We start from the raw sequence: 20,841 nt of genomic DNA, 5'->3' as shown, positions 1-20,841 counted from the left end.
AAAAACGGAATAAAGAAAGAAAGCAATAAAGGAAAAAAGAAAATCAACTCAAGGGTATAATTGGTCTAACAATAAAATTGATGCTGCAGCATCTTAACCGCCGTTGTGAGAGAAAAATGCCTTTTTTTTTATATATATATAGATATACGAAATTAAATAATTGCAATTATATTCATGCCAACTGAGGGCATTGGGCTAGTTTATTAGTCACAAACCAACCCAACTAATATTCTAGGATGTTGAAATGGGTCGAGCCTAAAACATAATGGTTGAAATCCAAAACAGTTGTCCAGCCCAATTCAGCAATTTCTCTAAAACATCTTGTTTCAATAGCCCAAAATGCAAACCTAAACCGACTTCTCGACAAACAAATACCGCTATCCCTTTCCCCTTTCTCATTTCAAATCATTATTCAATTCCTCCCTCTCTGTTTGCAGCCGGCGCGAGATCAACTATCGCCTGAATTCTACTGCCGGAGTCCTCATCCAACATCACTCCTCAAGTCAATCAATTAATAGGATTTGTTAATCGTCGTTCCACGAACACCGCACCTAAAACACAAGGTCGCTGCGAAGCTAACTCTCAGTTATTTCCCGAGCTACTATCAATTGGATTTTTGCAAAAAAGGCACGCAAAAAGGTAGGTCATCTCTTGTGGTAGCTCTCTTTGTGTTGCTTCTATCACTGTGCATAATGTTTCTTTTTATTTTTTCCCCTTTTCCTCTTTCTTTTTTCATCGGACTTCTTTAATTTTTCTGGTGGTTTGTTTTTTTATTTGGAGTTTAGTGATATGTTTGGGTAAGTTTTCTATTGGGGATATAGGTAATAATTTTGTTATAATAGTTGGAGTCGGCTGTTGAGGATTAGTCGTTGCTTGATTATTTTAATGGTTGTGTGGTACAGATCAAAAGTGGAGACTCTAATAAGTTCTTTACTGAACTAATTGTTTAATAATACTTTTGGATTTTGTTGATACTTTAGTAATGGGAGTATAATTGGTAATACAATAAAATTGGTAATGCCACCAAATGCGGCGAACATGTGTGTCAAATGCCTGTGGTCCGAGTTTTAATGAGTTTCAATTTGCTCCATTCAAGTTTTAATATATTATTATTTTAATTTATAGTTCTCTATGATTAAATTTTTTTAATAATTATTATTAGTGTCTCAATTAGGTATGAAATTATATGGATGTCACATAAACACATTAAGAGGTAGTATTAAAATTAATGTGCTTTTTAGTAATATTTTAGATATTTAAAAAAGCCTAAAAATATTTTAGATAATTTTTAGAAATCTTCTAGATAGTTATGATTTGTTGAGCAAGTTATTAATTATAATTACAAATGTATGATCAAGAACCATCCACTATCTAGTACGAATAGGCTTGTAGGAAGATGAAATGTGTAGAGAAAAACTATACAATAAACTACTAACTATCCTCTCCAAGCTTTCTAGCTTTCTTGCTCCTCTTTTATTGGTCTATCCAACACCTTCTAGTCTAGCCTTGTTTTCATATTTCTAAATAATCAACTTGATATTCTTTCAATCACCAATCCCTTTTTTAATATAAAACTATTTGTTGGTGTACACGATTTTTGTGAGCATATAGAAAATTAGAGTATGAGATAGAGAAAAAAAAACTATAAACAACTCAAACGTAGTGAAGTGATGGAAAAGAAAGAAATATGTAGAAAAAAAAAAGAAATATGGTGTAAAGTAAGAGAGACAAAATAAATTATAATTATGAGTTTATTAGAAATATGAAAGATTGTAAGAAAAAATAAATATGGAGAATGTGCGAGAGAAAAAGTTAATTGTAATATGGTTCATTAAAATTTTGGAAGTTTGTGAGGACAAAAACTATGGAGAAAATGAGAGCGAAAAATGGAGTGGTGGATTGAGTCGAAAAAAATTATAATCATAAAATAATTAAAAAGTATTAAAATTATTATTATGAGCAATTTTGTTTGAAAGACTAAAGTTAATGAAAAGGGTAAAATGGGACAATAAAAGTTGGTACGATCAATGTGTTTTGTTTTATAAAAACTAACCATCGTGGCAGACCATCCCTGCGTGTATATAATAAACAATATTTTATATTTTAAACTATATTACGAATAAGAAAAAATATATCTAAACCAACATATTATATTTGTAAAAGAAAAAAGAAAGAAAGAAAGAAAGCACTCGGATGAGGGATACTTCCATGCTCGATGTCACACAGGATTTACCCCCGACTAGCGGTGTTTGAGATTCTATTTTCCTTGATGGCGGTTCTTATGCTAATAAAACAGTTTATGATATTTTTCGGCATTCAGGCCCAAAAGTAGGTTGATCTTCACTATTTATGGGCCTTTCAAGATTCCCCAAAACACCTTTCTACTATGATTAGCATTGCATGAGAGACTCTCCATCATGGATCGGCCGTGGCTTCATCACCTCCATGGTGAGTGCGTATTATGTTCCAGTGGCACCCTTGAGACTCAGCAACACCTATTCTTTTGTTGCCCATACACTAGACAGTGTGTTCGACTGTTGCGACGTGAGATCCGCTTCTCTTAGACCACTAGAGGATGAACCATTGACGTATTGATTGCTGCACGGAGATGGAGGGGGAAGCATGTTATCAATGCTGCTTATCGCAGTCTTTTGGCATTCCTTGTGTATCACATTTGACAAGAATAGAATCGACGGAGATATCAACAACTGATCGTGATGCATTATCCCTCGCTCGGATTATTCTTGGTGAGATTAGACTCCTTATACTGAGTGTTGAACTACCTCATAGTACTATTACTTTGTATAGAGTATGGTGGATATCATGACATACTAAGATCGCCATTTGCTTTATACACTCTGTACCTTTGCTTTACTTTAATGAAATTTACCTTTATCGAAAAAAGAAAGAAAGAAAGCAACAAAGAAAAAAAGAAAATCAACTTAGGGGTATAATTAGGAATACAATAAAATTGGTATTGCGGGGCCTTAACTGCCGTTTGTGTGAAAAAAATATTTTTTCTTTTTATATAGTATAGATATACGAAATTAAACAATTGCAATTACATTCATGCCAACTGTGGGCTAGTATAGTAGTCACAGGCCCAACCCGATTAATATTCTAGAAAGTTGAAACGGGCCGAGCCCAAAAACATAATGGTTGAAGCCCAATACTGTTGTCTAGCCCAATTCAACCATTGCTCTAAAAAGTCTTGTTTCAACAGTCCAACAAAGCAAACCTAAAGTGACGTCTCAGCAAGCAAATATTGCGTCCCCTTCCTGTTTTCTCATTGCACATCATTATTCAACTCCTACCTCTCTGTCTGCAGCCGGCACGCGATCAACCGCCTCCTGAGTTCTACCGCCAGAGTCTTTATTCGTCATCACTCCTCAAGTGAGTCAATTAATAAGATTTGTTAATCGTTGTTGCGCGAAGCCAACTCTCTGTAATTTCCCTAGCTACCATCAATCGGATTTCTGCAAAAAAGGCTCACAAAAAGGTAGGTATTCTCTTGTAGTAGCTCTCTTTGTTGTTCTTCTATTCTCTATTACGTGGTTTTGTGCGTAATGTTTCTTTTTTTTCTTTTTACAATCGGCTTCTTTTATTTTTCTAGTGTTTCTTTTTATTTGTAATTTAGTGATATGTTTAGGTATGTTTTCTGCTGCGGATATAGGTAATAGTTTTGTTATAATAGATGGAGTCGGCTGCTGAGAGTTAATCGTTGCTTGATTCTTCTAATGGTTGTATGGTACAAATCAAAGGTGGAGGCTCGAATAAGTTTCTTACTGAACTGATTGTTTAATAATTCATTTGAATTTGGCTGATACTTTTAGTAATGAGAGTACCATGTTTTTATGCTATTTTGTGTTAAAAGATGGAACAAGTAAAGTTATGTGACTGAACTGATGTAAATTGGTATAATACAACAGAATTGTTGATGACAATAAAATGGGTTTGTTTAATTCTATTAAGGTCCCATTGGAGTCCTTGATTTGAATGTAATCCTAATGCAACTGTAGATGTTATTATCTGCGGTTTTCATGTGATACTTAGTTATGAGGGTTTTTTGTAATAAATTATGTGATGCAAAGATGTTATATATTTGTCTTTTACATAATATCCCCCTCAATTATTTTGTTCTGTTTTTTTCCAAATTATGTAGCTATGGCGCAAGACACGGATACATTTACTGTGCCAACAGATGATTGGCAGTGTTTATACTGCAAATGTGGTACTTTATTACAAAACATGTGTGCCAAATGCCTGTGGTCTGAGCTTTAGAGTTTCAATTTGCTCCATTGAAGTTTTAATATATTTCAATTTTAATTTATAACTCTTTATGATTAAATTTTCTTAAAAATTATTAATTAATGTCTTAATTATGTATGAAATTATGTAGACGTCACATAAACACATTAAGAGGGAGTATTAAAATTGTTGTGTTTTTTAGTAATATTTTAGATATTTAAAGAAACCTAAAAATAACCTCAATAACTTTGACAAATCTTTTGGATATTCATGGTTTGTTGAGTAAGCCATTAGTTACAATCACAAATGTATAATCAAGAAACTTCCACCATCTAGTACAAATATGCTTGTAGGAAGATGAAATGTGTAGAGAAAACTATGCAATAAACTACTAACTACCCTTCTTCAAGCTTTCCAGCTTTCTTGCTCCTCTTTTGCTGATCTAGTCAATACATTCCAATTTAGCGTTGTTCTTCATATTTCTAAGTAATTAACTTAATATACTTTCAATCACTTGGAACACATATTAGATACTGATTAATAATTCTAATTGAAATGGTTATATATTAATTTGGAATGATTTGTCCAATTTAGGAACACTTTTTGGGGCAGTCGTTGGAACATGATTAGGAATGAGTATTTATTAAATTTGTAATACTTTTTAAAGCATTGCTAAACCCATTCATAAGTTTTGAGTTTTACAATTTTATATAAATTATTAATATATTTAATAAATTTGAAAAATAAATAAATTTATACATTTTAATAAATTTACAATTAACTTAATGAAATTTGAATTAATTTTATCTACAAATTTAATTAATAGAATAAATATAAAATGATGGAATTTAATCAACATTATGAAATAATTAATAGTTTAAAATATTATATCAATATGAAAAATTATGTAATTACAAAAATGAAAAAAAATATAAAATCTAATCTAAATGGTCCTCATCAGCGTCGTCCTGATTCTCAGCCTGGGGATCGTCAGAGGCCGTGCTACAGTGGACGAGGAGGCCTGCATCATGTCCATCATGTCACCCATCATTATCTCGAGATGGCCGATGCAGTCCTCCATGGCTGGATCTGGTGGTAGCGGTGGTGATGGTGATGTGAATGTGGGGCTAGACTAGACACGTGGGCATCAGAACCAAAGCCGAATACTCGACCCTTGTTCTTGCCACTGACTGCAGCCAACCACATCTGTTCCTCCATCATCGCCACCGAAGCCTCGAACTCGACGGGAGCATCGAGATCGTTGACCATGGGCTGTGGTTGACGATCCTCCAGCATCTTCTGGAACATCTCCTGCAAAATAAACAAAACTATTAGTACTTTATTAAATCAAGAATTAATTATTAAAAGAATAATATTAAATATTTAGCTACTTTCCGTGACCTCCGCCGCCATCGTCCTCTTTCTTCTTATAGCACCGCTCAAATAATTCCATCTACTTGGGCTGCCTACAAAGCTCTGTCTCCTGTATAAGAAAAAAGTAGTTAACTAATTAACATCATAATTAAAAATAATAATTTAATACATAAATAATTTTTATTTACTTATCAACTTGCTCTTGTGCATGTCGATTGAGGAAGACCCCCTCAGTACACCATCGAGGACGCTGTGGGGTTCACCTTATTCTTGGAGAACTCCTACTGGAAGTCCTTGCTGGCCCAATACAACTGGAGCTGGAGCCAGACCTCGTTGGCCAGCCATAGTGGCTTGACCAGGCTAGACCAGGCGACGGAGAAAGTCTTCCGGATGTACTTCCCAGCCGACCTGTGAAAGACCCAGAATGTGGACTCATCATCACAGTCCCACCAGGAGGTCATCTGTAGTAATAAAATTTTTTAAAACACTAGTTAAACAAATTAAACAATTAGATTTTATATTAGATTAAAAAAAATTAATTTAAAACTAATTACCTTCATGCTGTCAAACCAAAAATGCTAGTGCTCCGGCACTTGCTTCAGACACGACCACAGGTGGGGGAAATGTTCCCGCACGACCACATTGATACGCTTGTGGAACTGTAGGTCAGATCTTAATTTAGTTTGATATTAAATAATTAATTAACATTTTCAGGATAAAATTATTCATAATAGAAAGATTATTTAACAAACTTACCTTGCGTTATCGAGGCTGATGTACTGGTGCGCTGATAGTGGGGGGATTAATGGTGGTGGTGGTGGAGCAGCCGCTGGTGTGGCAGGCTATTGTAACGCGTCACCTGTAGCTGTACATGCAGCACCAGATATACCAGCATCATCTGGAGTCTGCGGGACAGGGGACAGTGCGAGCGTATCAGGGGTGTGGGTGGTCAAGGGAATGCTTCCCCAATATGAGAAGCATCTAATGGTACTAGTGGCAGTACAGGGCCACAACCGCGGCCACGACCACGACCACGCGATAGAGACGGTGTACCAATAGACATTATCTACAAAAATTATATAAAAGTATTAGTTTAAAGCTCGTTGGATTATAGACATTAATATGTTAAGAAAAAAGAATATACTAATTCTTTTTATTATTATGTAAAAATATTAATATTGGAGAAATTGGACCAGATTAATTTTGTGATTATTTACATTATTATGTAAAAATGTTAGTATGTATTGGGAATATTATTCTAATTTATTTTCCTAATATGTATTGAATCTAATTAAATACATAAACCCTTATTGTCTTCATTAGTTATCAAGATCCAACTTATTAAATAATAAGGTAATCTAATAACTTATGGAATTAATTTCAAATTAATTCTTTGTCCATTCCCGATGATTTGTCTGTGACTCTTTAGGTTCATCTTTCACCTAAACTCGGGGTAGTGTCTAAAATTATTATTAGTTAAATCTAATTTAATTAATAATGCTTGATTAACTCTTAATCAAGAAAGCCCGTTATTATGGGTGGCCGTTTAGCAACGGTCCATGGCACTAGAGACCAGGTGAATGTCCGTGTAAATATTTAAGCTCTCGATTCCATATAGATACGATTCTTCGATCTACCGTCTCCCGGCCTTAGTCTAAGGCATGGGATTAGGTATCGATTTCCATCCTAAACTAGGCTTCTATGCTTTAATACTTGAGACTGCGCAACGCTTAATTGATTAACATAGCAACCTCCTTACCTATTCGATAAACCACTATGGCCACAGGTTCATAAGGTGTAAGCGCGTCTTCAAGTACATAGGAGACAATTCTACCAGATATTGATAGGGGATGGATCCTTTTCTTGGAACTCACCATCCTCGATACATACTCCGATTGCACTCGACGAGGTTTATGATGATCATGTCTGCAACACAATCACCTCTCGCACATATCCAAGATACAGTCATCGTATGCATGTGATTGTTGTGGTTCCTTAAGTGTGAGGACTACTCCTGTAGTATTGGAACCGGGGATTCAAGTCGTACCGACCAAGCCTCCAATGCTTCCATATGATGATCCCTGCGAGTTAGTTCAGTTGATTCGGACACCTAGTCGATTGACCTACTAAGACATAAACACCCCATGTTTGTTACCGATGAAACACGGTACTCACTAATTGAATGCGACTCTTAGTGCAAGTCTCAATAGGACTCTCGATGCCCAATCTCGAGGTTCTCGACCTGGAACGTTTCAGACCTAACCGTTTGAAAATTGGTTTCATAACCACCATCTAATACCCGACCTAACTGCACGGTTGCCAATTGGTCTGTGAGCTTTGTTATGTTGTTCAAACAGATGCAAACATACAATATGAGCACAACAAACGAATACTCATTTTATTCACTTAAAATAATATTACATAATACCGATTAATTGTTATAGTAGAATACATCAAGGCCAATCTAATTGGTCTTTTGGTCATCTATCCTAACACCAGCTCCCCCCATAAATCTTGGGTTCGGGCTTTGTGCCGCGCCATTCGTAGGGAAAAAGGCTAAGATTGACCAAGTGGAGGACGGATAAAAAAGAAATTATCTGTCCAAGGGCTTACATTAGATTTGAGCTTATCTAAAAATTTACAGTTTGACTTAGCAGTAACATAGAAGAAGCACGGATCCCCGGACATCTTCGAGGTCACAAACTTATCAAGGGACTAGAAGTTATCAAAACTAGGCTCGTGATGACAATAACGCATAACTAATATAAACATGAGTATATGAAGAATCGAATTTGGGGCTAGCTTCATAGGGCATATGTCTAAGCGACCTAATATTTTGGATGTGGGTTGAGTAAGTGGAAAAACGAAGACCTGCTTCGAGGTGAACCGTAGATATTATGCAAAAGCCCTTAGGAGGTCGATGCATTCTAACAGAAGAATGAGGAAGAATTATCTCAAATTCATTGGGAATATAACACTTTTTGCTAATCGCTCTGGGAGAAATGTATGAAGATCTAACGACTCCAACCTAAAGGTTCCTAGACATCATAACTTCATACTGTTCTATGTTTTTATCACTCGGATCTACTATTTCTAAGTCGGTTTCTACCCTAGTTAGAGGAACGACTGAAGGACCAGCCTTAGTCGGAGGAACAACGCAAGGACCTACTCCATGAGGAATTGGTTGGGGCGAAGTTGCGGTCGACCTCGAAGAATTGGATTTGGGGCTAGACTCTGAGCTCGAACCAGGATTTGAAGATATAATGAAAAAGAATTAAGGGAAGGAGATCGTGAAAGATACCTAGAGAACGGGCCTCTTAAGCTCAACAGATCACACCTAGGCAAGCAGCTCACATGAAGGGTTTATGGAACAAGTCAATAGGTCGGCATATATATAGGCGATGGAAGGTGGAAAGGCGCGCTAAAATGGATGGTGGGATGCGAAGGACTATAAACAGATCCAGGGGTTCAGAATGAGTGATTGTTTAAATTCTTTTAGTGGGTTTCACACAGTAAGAACAATTGAGCGAGTATTGACGGGGATTTAAGTAATTATTAATGAAAATGACATACATACACCTTAGAGTAGATATTTATTAACAGGTTCTACCCCCGGGATCTGCGAACTATGATTCTGGGTCGGGTTGTGGAGCCGACCTGGATATGCGACCTGACCGAACGACCCACTTTAGGATGTTTACCTGCACATCCAAGTCTGGTCCCAAAACCTGACCCGTATCCACAATTTGGCTCCAAGATCCATTACGAGGGACCATTGATTATTCTAACACCTTATGAATTAAGATCACGACACGTAGTGCAATGTGAATGAACCGCTCCAGGCATGCAAATGGATTCATTCAGATATTATATAAATACCCCATATACAGTTCATTTATGGTAAGATATTAATTACAATGAATACCATACTAGTTTGCTTGAGATTGCATTTAGCTTGCTTATTCTATCTCGAATTCCTTCAATGATTTAGGCATCAGAGGGTTTTAGTTGAGGATGTCCCAACAAGCCTAATGATCTGCTCTCTTTTCTCAGGTACCAGACTTTTTGGAGGACGCGAGGTAGCCGATGACCTGCGACCCGGATCAGGGGGAGTGCCACTTTCACGGATTGCAACGCGTTCTTGGGCATCGCGGACAGCGGCCGCGAGCTGTGACATTTGAAACCACTGGATGTGGCGGCCGCGACTATACAAGCCAAACATGTCTCGCGGGCGACATCTATCTAGACAACATCAGGCGACTGGCAAAGGCGTGCGCTTGCCGGAGGGGGTTTTGCTAGGTGGACCACATAGAAATGGGATGGAGTGATATCTGACTCGGATTTAGGGGTAAGGTTTGTTTTAGACAAAGGAGAAAAAATGGAAATTGACTGCATAATAAGTACCAAACAAAGGATAAAATGTCCAATACCAACTAAAACACACCAAGTTAAGCTGGGTCAAATCTATCAAAATATTTATTATGTTTCGGTCCATCTCCATGAAAATGAAAACAAGCACAACGATAATTTTCTGTCTTTCATGCAAGCACATGTCTAGGCAAACATAAACAAATTCATCAAACCTTTATGGGACAAGCACGGAAGATTCATAAATACCTGTCACCCCTTCAACTAGTATATTCATCAAAACTGTACACAATAACAATATTATTGTTGCCACTTCAATGGTCCTTGTTCAATGCCTCTATAATACTGGCAAAATACAAAGGTATTATGCTGTTATTTTTGTATTTTTTCCTCAAATTGAATTTTTTATTTCAAATTTTATATATTATATTTGGGTAAAAAGCAATTTACCTTATTATATTATGAAAAAAGATAAAAAAATATCTCCCTATGATAAATAAATTAGCAAAAATCTCACCTATGAAAAAATTAAATAGGGAAAATACCCTTGTGGGGTAGGATTTGGGGTACACAATTCCATTTTCAGGTATTTTTATTTTTTAATTAGATAATCATATTTATTACCCTTTATTATGGACCGTCGACTCTTAACTAGTTAAAATCAATGATGAAGATTCTATTTCTTTTATTTATACATATATATATATATATTAATAAAGATAACCAAAAATTATGAAATACTTGATATTTAATATAAAATAATTAAAAATTACAAAAAAAAAATAAGAATTATAATTCAAATTACATTTAAAATGTAAAAGGAAAAAGATAAAAAAAATAACCTTGTAGCTTTCTCCCTTCACCCAAGGCAGCCCCCCTTCCCTCGTCCTCAGTTGCCACCACCGTTGTCTTCTTCAGTCTTCGTTGCCACTGCCATCTTCCCCCCTCTCTGACGCAGCCTTTGTTGTGAATATTGAATGGCATCCTGGTTGATTGTGGCTGGTTGATCATAGTGGTAGCAGACCAGGAACAGAGGAGAAATCATCCATGGAAGAAGATGCGTGTTAACGTTTTCTTGTTTTCTTTGTAATTGTAATTCCTGCCTTTATAAGTTGTTGACGGGGCATGACGTGTATGCCACCTAGTGCTGGTGTGGATTAGTGGTTTGGGTAAGTGGTTAGTTGAGTTTCTGTTCATCGTCTTCTCCCTTGTATTTAATAGAAACTGTACATTTTTTCTTTGGAATGAAATCTTGATTTCTGCACTTGAGAATGACGTTCTCCTTCATTGAATTCTACGTTCAAATCACTCAATTTCTGAACAGCTTTGCTTCCCCCTCTCTCCTCCCCTTTTCCCTTCCACCGCCTCCTCCTTCCCTTCCCCCTCAGCCCCCCTCTCCCTTCTGCTCCCCCCAGCTCATAGCTCCTAGCCTCCCGCTCAGCTGTCGTCTCTTCCCATCGCTTCCCCCTCCTCCTCCGCCCCTTCTTTCTCTTTCTATATATATTAGATATATATCTTTTAATTGTATATATATTACATATATATAATTTTAACTATATACATATATACTATATATACAATTTTAAATTTAAAGCCTTGATTCAAATTAAATACAATCTGAGCCATTCATTTTGATCAAATAAAATATAAATCATAGTCTCGTTAAGTGAAATCTAAACCGTTCGATTTTAGTTTGACAAATTTGGCCCTTTGATTTGTATTACTTAAATATAAACCATTGATTCATATAAAATAATATCTGACGGTGGGTAAACAAGGACATTTTTGTCGTTATACATGTACAAAACAAAAAATCCACATATTATTGGCGCGTGTACCACAACTCCAGTCCAAGGGGGTATTTTGTCTGTTCATTTTTCCAAAGAGGGTTCTTTTGCTATTTTTTTAGTATAAGGGAGTCTTTTTGATCTTTTTTGACAACACATGGGAATGAATTGTTTTTCACACTATTATATCTTATACCTCATTTAATATATTCGTGAGTGCGACTCATTCTAAGTATGTGCATAATTATTATAAAATATTTAAAATAAAATATTTTTAAAAATTATATTATTTAAATTTTATAGAGTTAAAAATTATCTAAAATATATAATATAATACATATTTAAAATATAAATGAATGAGAGAAAAAAAACTATCAAAAGGTAGTTATGAAAAATCATGATGAGTGGAAAAGTTAAAAACATTTATTCAGTATAAAAAAAATAAAAAAGTAACACATCAATAAATTAAAAATACCGGTAGGATGCTCTTCAATTATATATACTATAGATGCACACTACGTCTCATTTTTCTTGATATAGAATACATAACATAATTTTTACATATTAAATAAAATAAAAAATATAATATAATCTGAAAATTGAAAATTCAAATTCTACGGATCTGCATCATATATCACGGGGTTATAAGAGGAAACTAGCCAAGTTATTGCGGGACATAGCAAGATATATCAACAGTTGAATTTCTTCCTGACGAGGAAATCTCTGATGGAAAGGGGCATATGGTGCAAGATTGCCATTGCTCCGGACAGATGGCCTAAGGAAAGCCAAGCAGGTGGATTCTGCTTCAGCACTGCGTCGACCGTCTTCTTTGCAAACTCTTCTGCAAGCGTTGATTTAATGTTCTGGGAAAGCATTGCTCTTGCTCGAATTGCTTCTTCAAACTTCTTGTACAACTTCGATTCTGGCAGCCTATTGTATGTTGCTATGGAAGAGTTTCCTATGTTGGACTTCACAGCACCAGGTACAACATTGATCACATCAATCCCAAAGGGTCGTAGTTCCAGTCTGCACAAATATTTACTGATTCTCAGTTGTCTCAATGTCCTCTTGGACAATATATTTTGCTAACTTTTATGATCATATTTTCAACATAATTCGTTTAACTCTTACTAATAGTCCATCAAATAGGATTTACATGTGCAACACAAATGATCCTTTATCTTCCTAAACTCATAATTAAGTAACAAAGAATGACAGTGTTTGTGCTAGATCTACAGAGAAAGCAAAACACACTAATAGTTTAGTATTTGGGCTCTTATAGTTAGCAAGTATGGGAAAAATAAGTAGTATACAAGCAAAAATATGAAAACAGTTGCAAAATGCAATAGTGATGACCACAACAAGGCAGAACGGGTTCAATGCTTCTTTTTTGAAATATTGAAACAAAAAGATCGATCTGACTCGCATGTAAACCAACTATGTTGGGAAGTGGAAGGGCAGTGGCTGGTTTGAAGGTTGGTGGATAGGGGTTGATTTTATTATTTTTATTATTAAATAAAAATGTAGATATTATTAAAACTATTATATATTATATATAAAATAGTATATTCATTCTTTTTATAAATATTTGTATATATTTTAAATTAGATATTTAATATAAAAATAATTTTTTTGGAGAAAAAACTATGCACACTCGCAATAGGAGCGAGTGTATTACAGACGCCCTCCTAAGAGGATAAATTGCTTTAATTTTCAAAATACAGAGAGAGAATTTGATATATTTTTTTTCATAGGAAGATATTTTGCACATTACCCAAATCACATCGGAACAAAGATATCTTTATACTTGCCCAATTCTCCATCAAATATTATAAGGTTTTACGAACTTTAAATGGGGTGATTGTGGTTTTCAATCTAATTGAGATATATATTAATTGAGGCAAACCTCATGAGATGTAGATATGATGGACCCTATGTAAAATTACAGCATCAATGGAGGTTTATATCACTGTTACTCAGCTGCTGAAGGATAGCTTGACTCATTGCCGTAACAAGAAGAAACGTAATAAAACAAAGTTGCGCTTCCATTAGTTGCTCGTGACTTTATTAGTTGTGTATTGTATTAGAACTTGTTCTGTTCTTAAAAGCGCACACACGCCTTTATCAGTTAAAAGGCGAGTTAGTTTTAGTTAGTTGAGAATAGTAACTCTATATATATTTGTGTACGTCTTCTTGAAACAGAACAAGAAGAACAAAGAAGAAACTTGAGCTTTTGAATGAAACTTCTTTTCTTGCTGATTTTAATTCTCCATTCATTTTCTTTAACGAATTTCTCCATAGTTTCCATTGCCAATTTTACATGGTATCAGAGCCATCATTGATGGTTTCTGATTCCTTTCGCTTTGAAACCAAGAAAATCAAGATCACTGCCTTGTCGATTTCAAGAATCAGAAAAGGCTTCAAGAATGGTTGATGATGCAGAAGCACTCAAATTACAACCCAGTGACAATTCAGGGTTGAGGTTAGTCACTACACTTCTAGATGGAACCAATTTTCTATCCTGGAGCAGATTAATAAAATTGGCTCTAAGAGCCAAGATGAAATTGAGTTTCATCAGTGAAGATACAAAGAAACCTGAAGAAAATACGAAAGAAATGGAGCAGTGGGACAGAACAGATTCCATGGTGACTTCATGAATTCTGAACTCAATCTTACGAGACATAGTTGAGAGTTTTATGTGTACTAACACATCAAGAGAGTTGTGGATCTTGAAAGCAGATTTGGACAGAGTCATGGTCCATTGGAATATCGATTGAAGAAAGAACTTGGTGTGTCACAAGGATCTTTAACAGTTTCTGCCTACTTTTCAAAATTAAAGAAACTGTGGGATGAGTTAGCTTGCATAACCTACACTCCAAAATGTACCTGTGGGGCGGCAAAAGAAACCGTGGACATCAAAAGCCATTATCAAACCATTCAATTCCTTATGGGATTGAATGAAATACATGACCACGAGAGGAATCAAATCCTCATGATGGATCAAATGCCTGGAGTTAGTAGAGCTTATGCAATGATTCTCAGAGTTGAAAAACAGAAAGAAGCAGCCAAATACGTCCCAGAATATGGCAATGCAGGTGTACAAAAAGCCAGAATTTCAGAAAAAATTCCAAAGAAAGAAAAATTTTCCAGACAAGAGACTGCAGATATGTAAGGAATGGGGGAAGTCAGGGCATCTCAAGGAAGCATGTTTTGAGATACATGGATACCCTGACTGGTACCAGACGTTTGTGGAATAGAGAAAAGGCACTGCACTTACAGCAAATAAAGCAGCTGCAGCCATTGACATGAAAAATACTGGAACTGGTGGTGTGGATGGAAAAGCCAAAACTGCGATGTTGAGAATCGAATTTCACAAGATTCTTGGAGAACTAAAGCCCCAAACATTGACAATAACAGATGAAGACAAATATGATTTCATAGGTAAAACTGCAGAACCTGATTCTTTTAATACCAGAAATTCTAATACTTGGATTATTGATAGTGGTTCCACATCTCATATGAGCAATGACGAATTAATGTTTACTAATAAAAGAACCAATCTATCCAATATCTTTATACACTTGGCTGATGGAACTAGACATAAGGTTGAAAAATCAGGAGACATTAGACTTAACAACAAAATTACCTTAAAAGATACACTATATGTCCCTGGTTTACAATTCAACTTACTTTTTGTCAGCAAATTATGTGGTAGCCTTCGTATTAAGATTAAATTTATTGAATCTTGTTGTGTTATGCAGGACCACAAGACTAAAGAAGTCATTTCAGTGGCCTGCTTAGTAGGGAAACTTTACGTCTTGAACTCACAGTCATTTAACAAAAAAATCATAGAAGAAACCATCCACAATCATAGTGAACTTGGTCTTCATACTTCTCATGTATCATTAGAAATATGGCACAAAAGATGAGGACATTTGTCCCACAATGTACTCTTGCATACTGGATTACCAAAACTTGATAAGAATCATGATTTCACATGTGAAATATGCCCACAAGCTAAACAGCAGAGATTACCCTTTTCTATCAGTACTTCTATCTCCAAACATTGTTTTGAGCTTCTACATGTTGACCTATAGGGTGATTACAATGAGTATTCTACCTAAATGTACTTATATGTTCACTATAGTAGATGATTACTCTAGATGAACCTGGACTTATCTCATGCAACAGAAATCTCAAACTTTAGAACTGTTAGAAACCTTTCACAAGATGATCTTGACATAATTCAACATTAGAATTAAGAAAATTAGGAGTGATAATGACTCTGAATTCATGGGGAACAATGTCAAAACTTCTTTAAAAATGAGGGGATTATCCACCAAACTACATGCACATACACCCCGCAACAAAATGCCATTGTGGAATGAAAGCATAAACATCTCTTGCAAGTAGCTAGGTGCTTAATGTTTCAAGCTAACGTACCTAAAATGTTTTTGGCTGAGGCCATTTTAACTTCTACTTTCTTCATAAATAGAACACCAACTCCTATATTGAATTGGAAAACTCCTTATGAAATCTTATTTAATAAGCCTGCAGATTATTCTTCTCTTAAAATCTTTGGTTGTATGTGTTTTGCCACCAACAATATGGCTAACAAATCCATATTTGACATAAGAGCCATGAAATGTGTCTTCTTAGGATATGCTCCCAATCAAAGGGGTTATAAAGTGTATGACATGACAAAAAAATGCATGATGGTTTCTAGGGATATCATCTTTCATGAGGATGTGTTCCCTTTTGCTAAAAAATTAATGATCCTATAACATGTTAATTGCCAATGATTCTATCTGAAAATAACCGGGATGACACAGAGGTTGCTAAAGAACCAGAAAGAATAATAGATACTGAAGTTCATGATCATATAGATGAGAAACAAGATAATATCACTATCCTTAGAAGATCTTCTAAACAAACATCTGAACCTATAAGGTTTCAAGACTACATCTCCCTCCCAGACAGAATCTGATTTAGACATGCCTTCTATCATTCATTCTCCTCATATACACAAATGTCTACATACACCCTGTAGAAAATCCCATGGAACCTAGTAATTTTAATGAAGCTATCAAGAAATGGGAATGGGTAGATGGTATGACAAATGAAATAAAAGCACTAGAAGATAACAAAACTTGGGAAATAACCATATTACCAAAGGATAAAAGACCTATAGGATGCAAGTGGATCTATAAACTTAAGTTGAAACAAGATGGTACCATAGATAGATATTAAGGTAGGCTAGTTGCCAAGGGATATAACCAAATAGAAGGTGTAGACTACCTAGACAGCTTTTCACCTGTTGCAAAGGCTGTTACAATAAGAGTTTTACTTGCAATAGCAGCAAAACATAACTAGTATTTACACCAATTAGACATTAACAATGCCTTCTTGCATGATTTTTTGGATGAAGAGATTTATATGATACCACATGAAGGGTATTCAGTCCCTAAGGATCATGTGTGTAAACTTAAAAGATCACTTTATGTGCTTAAACAAGCCTCTAGGCAATGGAATCAAGAGTCTACATCCCAATTAGTGAATTATGGATTCATACAATCCAAGCTTGATCATTGTTTATTCACAAAACAAACTGAAAATGGATTATTCTGTCTTCTAGTATATATCAATGATGCCCTGCTTGCAGGACCATGCAAGAAGACTATAGCAGACATTAAAAGTTATCTGCATAACCTGTTCACTATTAAAGATCTGGAAGAAGCCGGATTTTTCCTTGGTTTGGAAATCTGCAGGTTAAGAGATGGGATTATGCTGTCACAAACCAATACATAAATGACATTATTGCTGATGTGGAATTATCTCAAGCAAAGTCTACAAACACACCTCTTCCAGCAGGGATCAAACTAAGAAACACTGAAGGAGAGCAAATGCAGAATCCAGAGGCTTACAGGAGATTATTAGGAAGGCTACTGTATTTGGGGTTCACAAGGCCTGATATATGCCATGGAACTCAACAATTAAGCCAACATATGCAGCATCCTAATAAGTCACATTGGGACGTAGCTATTCACCTAGTTAAGTATCTGAAAGGTACAACAAATAGAGGTCTTTTATTCAGTGCACACGATGAGTTTGAGTTGCAAGTTTTTTGGATGCTGATTGGGCAAGCTGCAAAGACACAAGCAGATCACTTACAGGTTACTGCATTTTTCTTAGAAAGGTCTTAGTTTCATGGAAAACAAAGAAACAAACAACGGTCTCAAAATCATCTGTCGAAGCAGAATACAGAAGTATTATCACTACTACTCGTGAACTGATATGGATCCATAATCAGCTTCAAGACCTTCAAATACATCCACCTACACCTATTCAATTCTACAGTGACAATCAAGCTGCTCTCTACATTACAGCTAGTCCAGTCTTCCATGAGAGAACAAAGCATATCGAAATTGAGTGGCATTTAGTTAGGGATAAATACAAGCAAGGATTTATTTCACCAATGCATATCTCTTCAAAATTGCAGCCTGCAAATTTATTCGCAAAAGCTTTACCAGGTCCTAGATTCGACTATTTGATATCCAAGTTAGGTCTTGTCAACATAGTGACAAGCTCCACTGTTGCTCACTATTTGGATGCTCAATGGAGGTTTATATCGGTTTGGATGCTCATTGTTACTCAGTTGCTGAAGGATGGCTTGACTCATTATCGTGATAAGAAGAAACGTAATAAAACAAAGTTGCGCTTCTATTAGTTGCTAGCGACTTTATTAGTTGTGTATTGTATTAGAAATTGTTCTGTTCTTAAAAGCGCACGCACGCCTTTATTTGTTAAAAGGCAAGTTAGTTTTAGTTAGTTGAGAATAGCAACTCTATATATATCTGTGTACGTCTTCTTCATCAAATAGAACAAGAAGAACTGAGAAGAAACTTGAGCTTTTGAATGAAACTTCTTTTCTTGCTGATTTTGATTCTCCTTTCATTTTCTTCAATGAATTTGTCCATAGTTTCCGTTGCCAATTTTACACCCTATAAGGCTACTCAAGTGATCAAGCTACAGTCTTGTCGTTGCTTACACAGGAGGAAGGTGTTTCGTATCTTGAATAGAAATGGAAGCTCAGACAAAATATTTATGGACGAATTTGGAGATAGGAAACATTCAGACACACCTGAGAGTATCAGTAACTGCATGTAGAGCAGCTTTGGATGCAGTATAACCACCTGCCCATGGCAAAGGGGCCAAAGCCGTGACGCTTCCAACATTAACGATTTTGCCCTTCTTCCTCAATGCCATGTGAGGTACTACAGCTTGAATCAACCTTAATGCACCTTAAAATTAAGAGGAATACAGACATTATCATCAGGCAAAACAGACAACTACACATGCTAGAATCCATCGAAATGCAAGACAGAGGGCTACAAGCGAAGGAACTTACTACAATGAAATAGTGCAAAAGCTTAAATATATCCTACATCCTTAACTACAATATTGATCAAGCAAACTTACCAACCAATTTTTAATTTTGGATCAAATAATATAGATCCATAAAAATTTTATTTGCTAATTAATTCTAACTATTTTTTTTTAACCAAAAGTGCACCCAATTTTCCGCAAACATATATCTACCTAAACTTCTTGAAGCAGAATCATCAGATATGGGTTCCAACAAGCTATAAAAATAAAGAAGGCAGAGTGAGCATCCAAACACCACAGAGACAAAGAAATTAAGATAGTAAAATTCTCAAAGATTAAACACTCTTTTGATCACCATAAACATTGGTATTGAAGGTCTGTTCAATGGCGGACAGTGGCACTTCAGCGAGGGGCCCCACGCACGGGACTCCAGCGTTGTTCACCACGACATCGATGCGCTCGAACTTCTTCAGAACAGTGGAGAGAGCATGGCGGACGCTCTTGTCGGAGGACACGTCGAGCTCTTGAAGGAAGAACCTTGGGTCTCTCTGTAGGTCGGAGACGGAGGAAAGCGAACGGGCAGTCGCTACCACGAGGAAGTCCCGGGCGGCGAACTCGAGGGCGAGTGCGTGGCCTATACCTCCGATGGAACACCCCGTTATCACAACCACTTGCTTCTCGTCGGTGCCCATGATACTTCACAGGGATTGCTACTGCTGGATAAGGATAAGGGCAAATGACATGGTAACTATTACTGGAAAATATCAATTCACCCCCCAAAAATTAGGTTAATTCAATTTTTGGGTCAATATTACAAGACTTATTACACTTTTTCTCATATTCTTTTAGAAATATACAGTTTGAGTCTTTAGTGTAGTCTCTGACTCTATATTAGTTATTTTTTTTAAAGAATTTGGACGTGTATGTAAATGAGGTATTATTCAACTAGTAAATCGGGACTCCACAATTAATTAGAAGACTTTAAATTTTATTTATTTAACTATATTGATATTAATAAAGAACACATCTTTGGTGTCTCTTCGTTTTTGGGTAGGTTTTATTTATATTTAATTTGATATTTTTAAATTTTTATTTGACTTCCTACCTCAATAATTATTTCATTTCTTTTTTTAAATAATCTTTCATTTTTTTCTATCCTTATTTTTTTATAAATTTGATATTAACTTATTATTTTAAATATACCTTTTTAAATAATAAAATATAAAAATATTTTATTTTAAATGGTATTTATAAAAGTTACGTAAACATGTGGCGTATCAGAAATTACTAAATTTTATGAAAGGGGAAGATGTCTCTGAATTTGAATACCAAGAACGTGGGTGTTCATTTATTTTATAATAATTTATTTTTTTTATTTGAAAATTGCCGATGTGTTGGATATTTCTTTTATATTATGAATATATTGAATGATATTAAAAATATTATGAACAGAAATATGCCAACTTTTCTAGAATCTAGTAGCATTGGTATTTATCTCGAAAATTCATCTATAACGAATTTATGTAATTTATATAAGTAATCACACTAAAGAAAAGATGATTCTTCAATACAGCTAATTGTTGTGGTTAAAAAAAAAACTATGATGAATACAAATTAGTCATCGACATATCAATCGTTGTTTTGCAAGTGAGGTCAAAATATAAAGTCATTGATATAA

At 35.4% G+C, this 20,841-nt stretch overlaps 1 protein-coding gene and 2 long non-coding RNA genes across 5 annotated transcripts; 1 reads left to right on the top strand and 2 right to left on the bottom strand.

Moving 5' to 3' along the window:
- Window positions 1-308: 308 nt before the first annotated feature.
- LOC105179296 (uncharacterized) lies at window positions 309-11,256 on the top strand. Its single transcript, XR_016065762.1, has 3 exons — window positions 309-2,747; window positions 3,329-3,499; window positions 9,676-11,256. It is a non-coding gene; the product is annotated as an uncharacterized LOC105179296 (long non-coding RNA).
- Window positions 5,146-10,972, bottom strand: LOC148787733 (uncharacterized). 2 transcript variants are annotated; one of them, XR_016065764.1, is made up of 6 exons: window positions 10,833-10,972; window positions 6,379-6,688; window positions 6,177-6,281; window positions 5,811-6,083; window positions 5,640-5,731; window positions 5,146-5,559 (listed from the first exon to the last, which is right to left on the bottom strand). It is a non-coding gene; the product is annotated as an uncharacterized LOC148787733 (long non-coding RNA). The 2 variants fall into 2 exon arrangements; XR_016065763.1 differs by having other exon boundaries at window positions 5,146-5,731.
- Window positions 11,257-12,260: 1,004 nt separating the features above from the next.
- LOC105179297 (short-chain dehydrogenase RED1) lies at window positions 12,261-19,893 on the bottom strand. 2 transcript variants are annotated; one of them, XM_020691276.2, is made up of 3 exons: window positions 19,519-19,893; window positions 18,919-19,078; window positions 12,261-12,818 (listed from the first exon to the last, which is right to left on the bottom strand). In XM_020691276.2, exons 1-3 carry the CDS (start codon window positions 19,853-19,855, stop codon window positions 12,467-12,469), a joined length of 849 nt encoding a protein of 282 aa, XP_020546935.2. In that variant the 5' UTR covers window positions 19,856-19,893; the 3' UTR covers window positions 12,261-12,466. The 2 variants fall into 2 exon arrangements, with proteins under 2 accessions (XP_020546935.2, XP_011101208.2); XM_011102906.3 differs by having other exon boundaries at window positions 12,261-12,803; window positions 19,519-19,888.
- Window positions 19,894-20,841: the final 948 nt, after the last annotated feature.

This window comes from Sesamum indicum, linkage group LG6 (genome assembly GCF_026168435.1).
Source record: "Sesamum indicum cultivar Baizhima isolate 11 linkage group LG6, ASM2616843v1, whole genome shotgun sequence".
NCBI classification, from domain to species: domain Eukaryota; kingdom Viridiplantae; phylum Streptophyta; class Magnoliopsida; order Lamiales; family Pedaliaceae; genus Sesamum; species Sesamum indicum.
This window is presented reverse-complemented; position numbering and strand designations above follow the sequence as displayed.

What these genes read in the sequence shown, in the direction of transcription:
- LOC105179297 (XM_020691276.2), bottom strand. Translation starts at nt 19,855, where the DNA reads ATGGGCACCGACGAGAAGCAAGTGGTTGTGATAACGGGGTGTTCCATC. An exon ending in CTTCAATACCAATGTTTATG is followed by an intron (nt 19,079 to 19,518) that starts GTGATCAAAAGA and finishes CTTAATTTTAAG; the next exon opens with GTGCATTAAGGTTGATTCAA. An exon ending in GCAGTTACTGATACTCTCAG is followed by an intron (nt 12,819 to 18,918) that starts GTGTGTCTGAAT and finishes ACTGAGAATCAG; the next exon opens with TAAATATTTGTGCAGACTGG.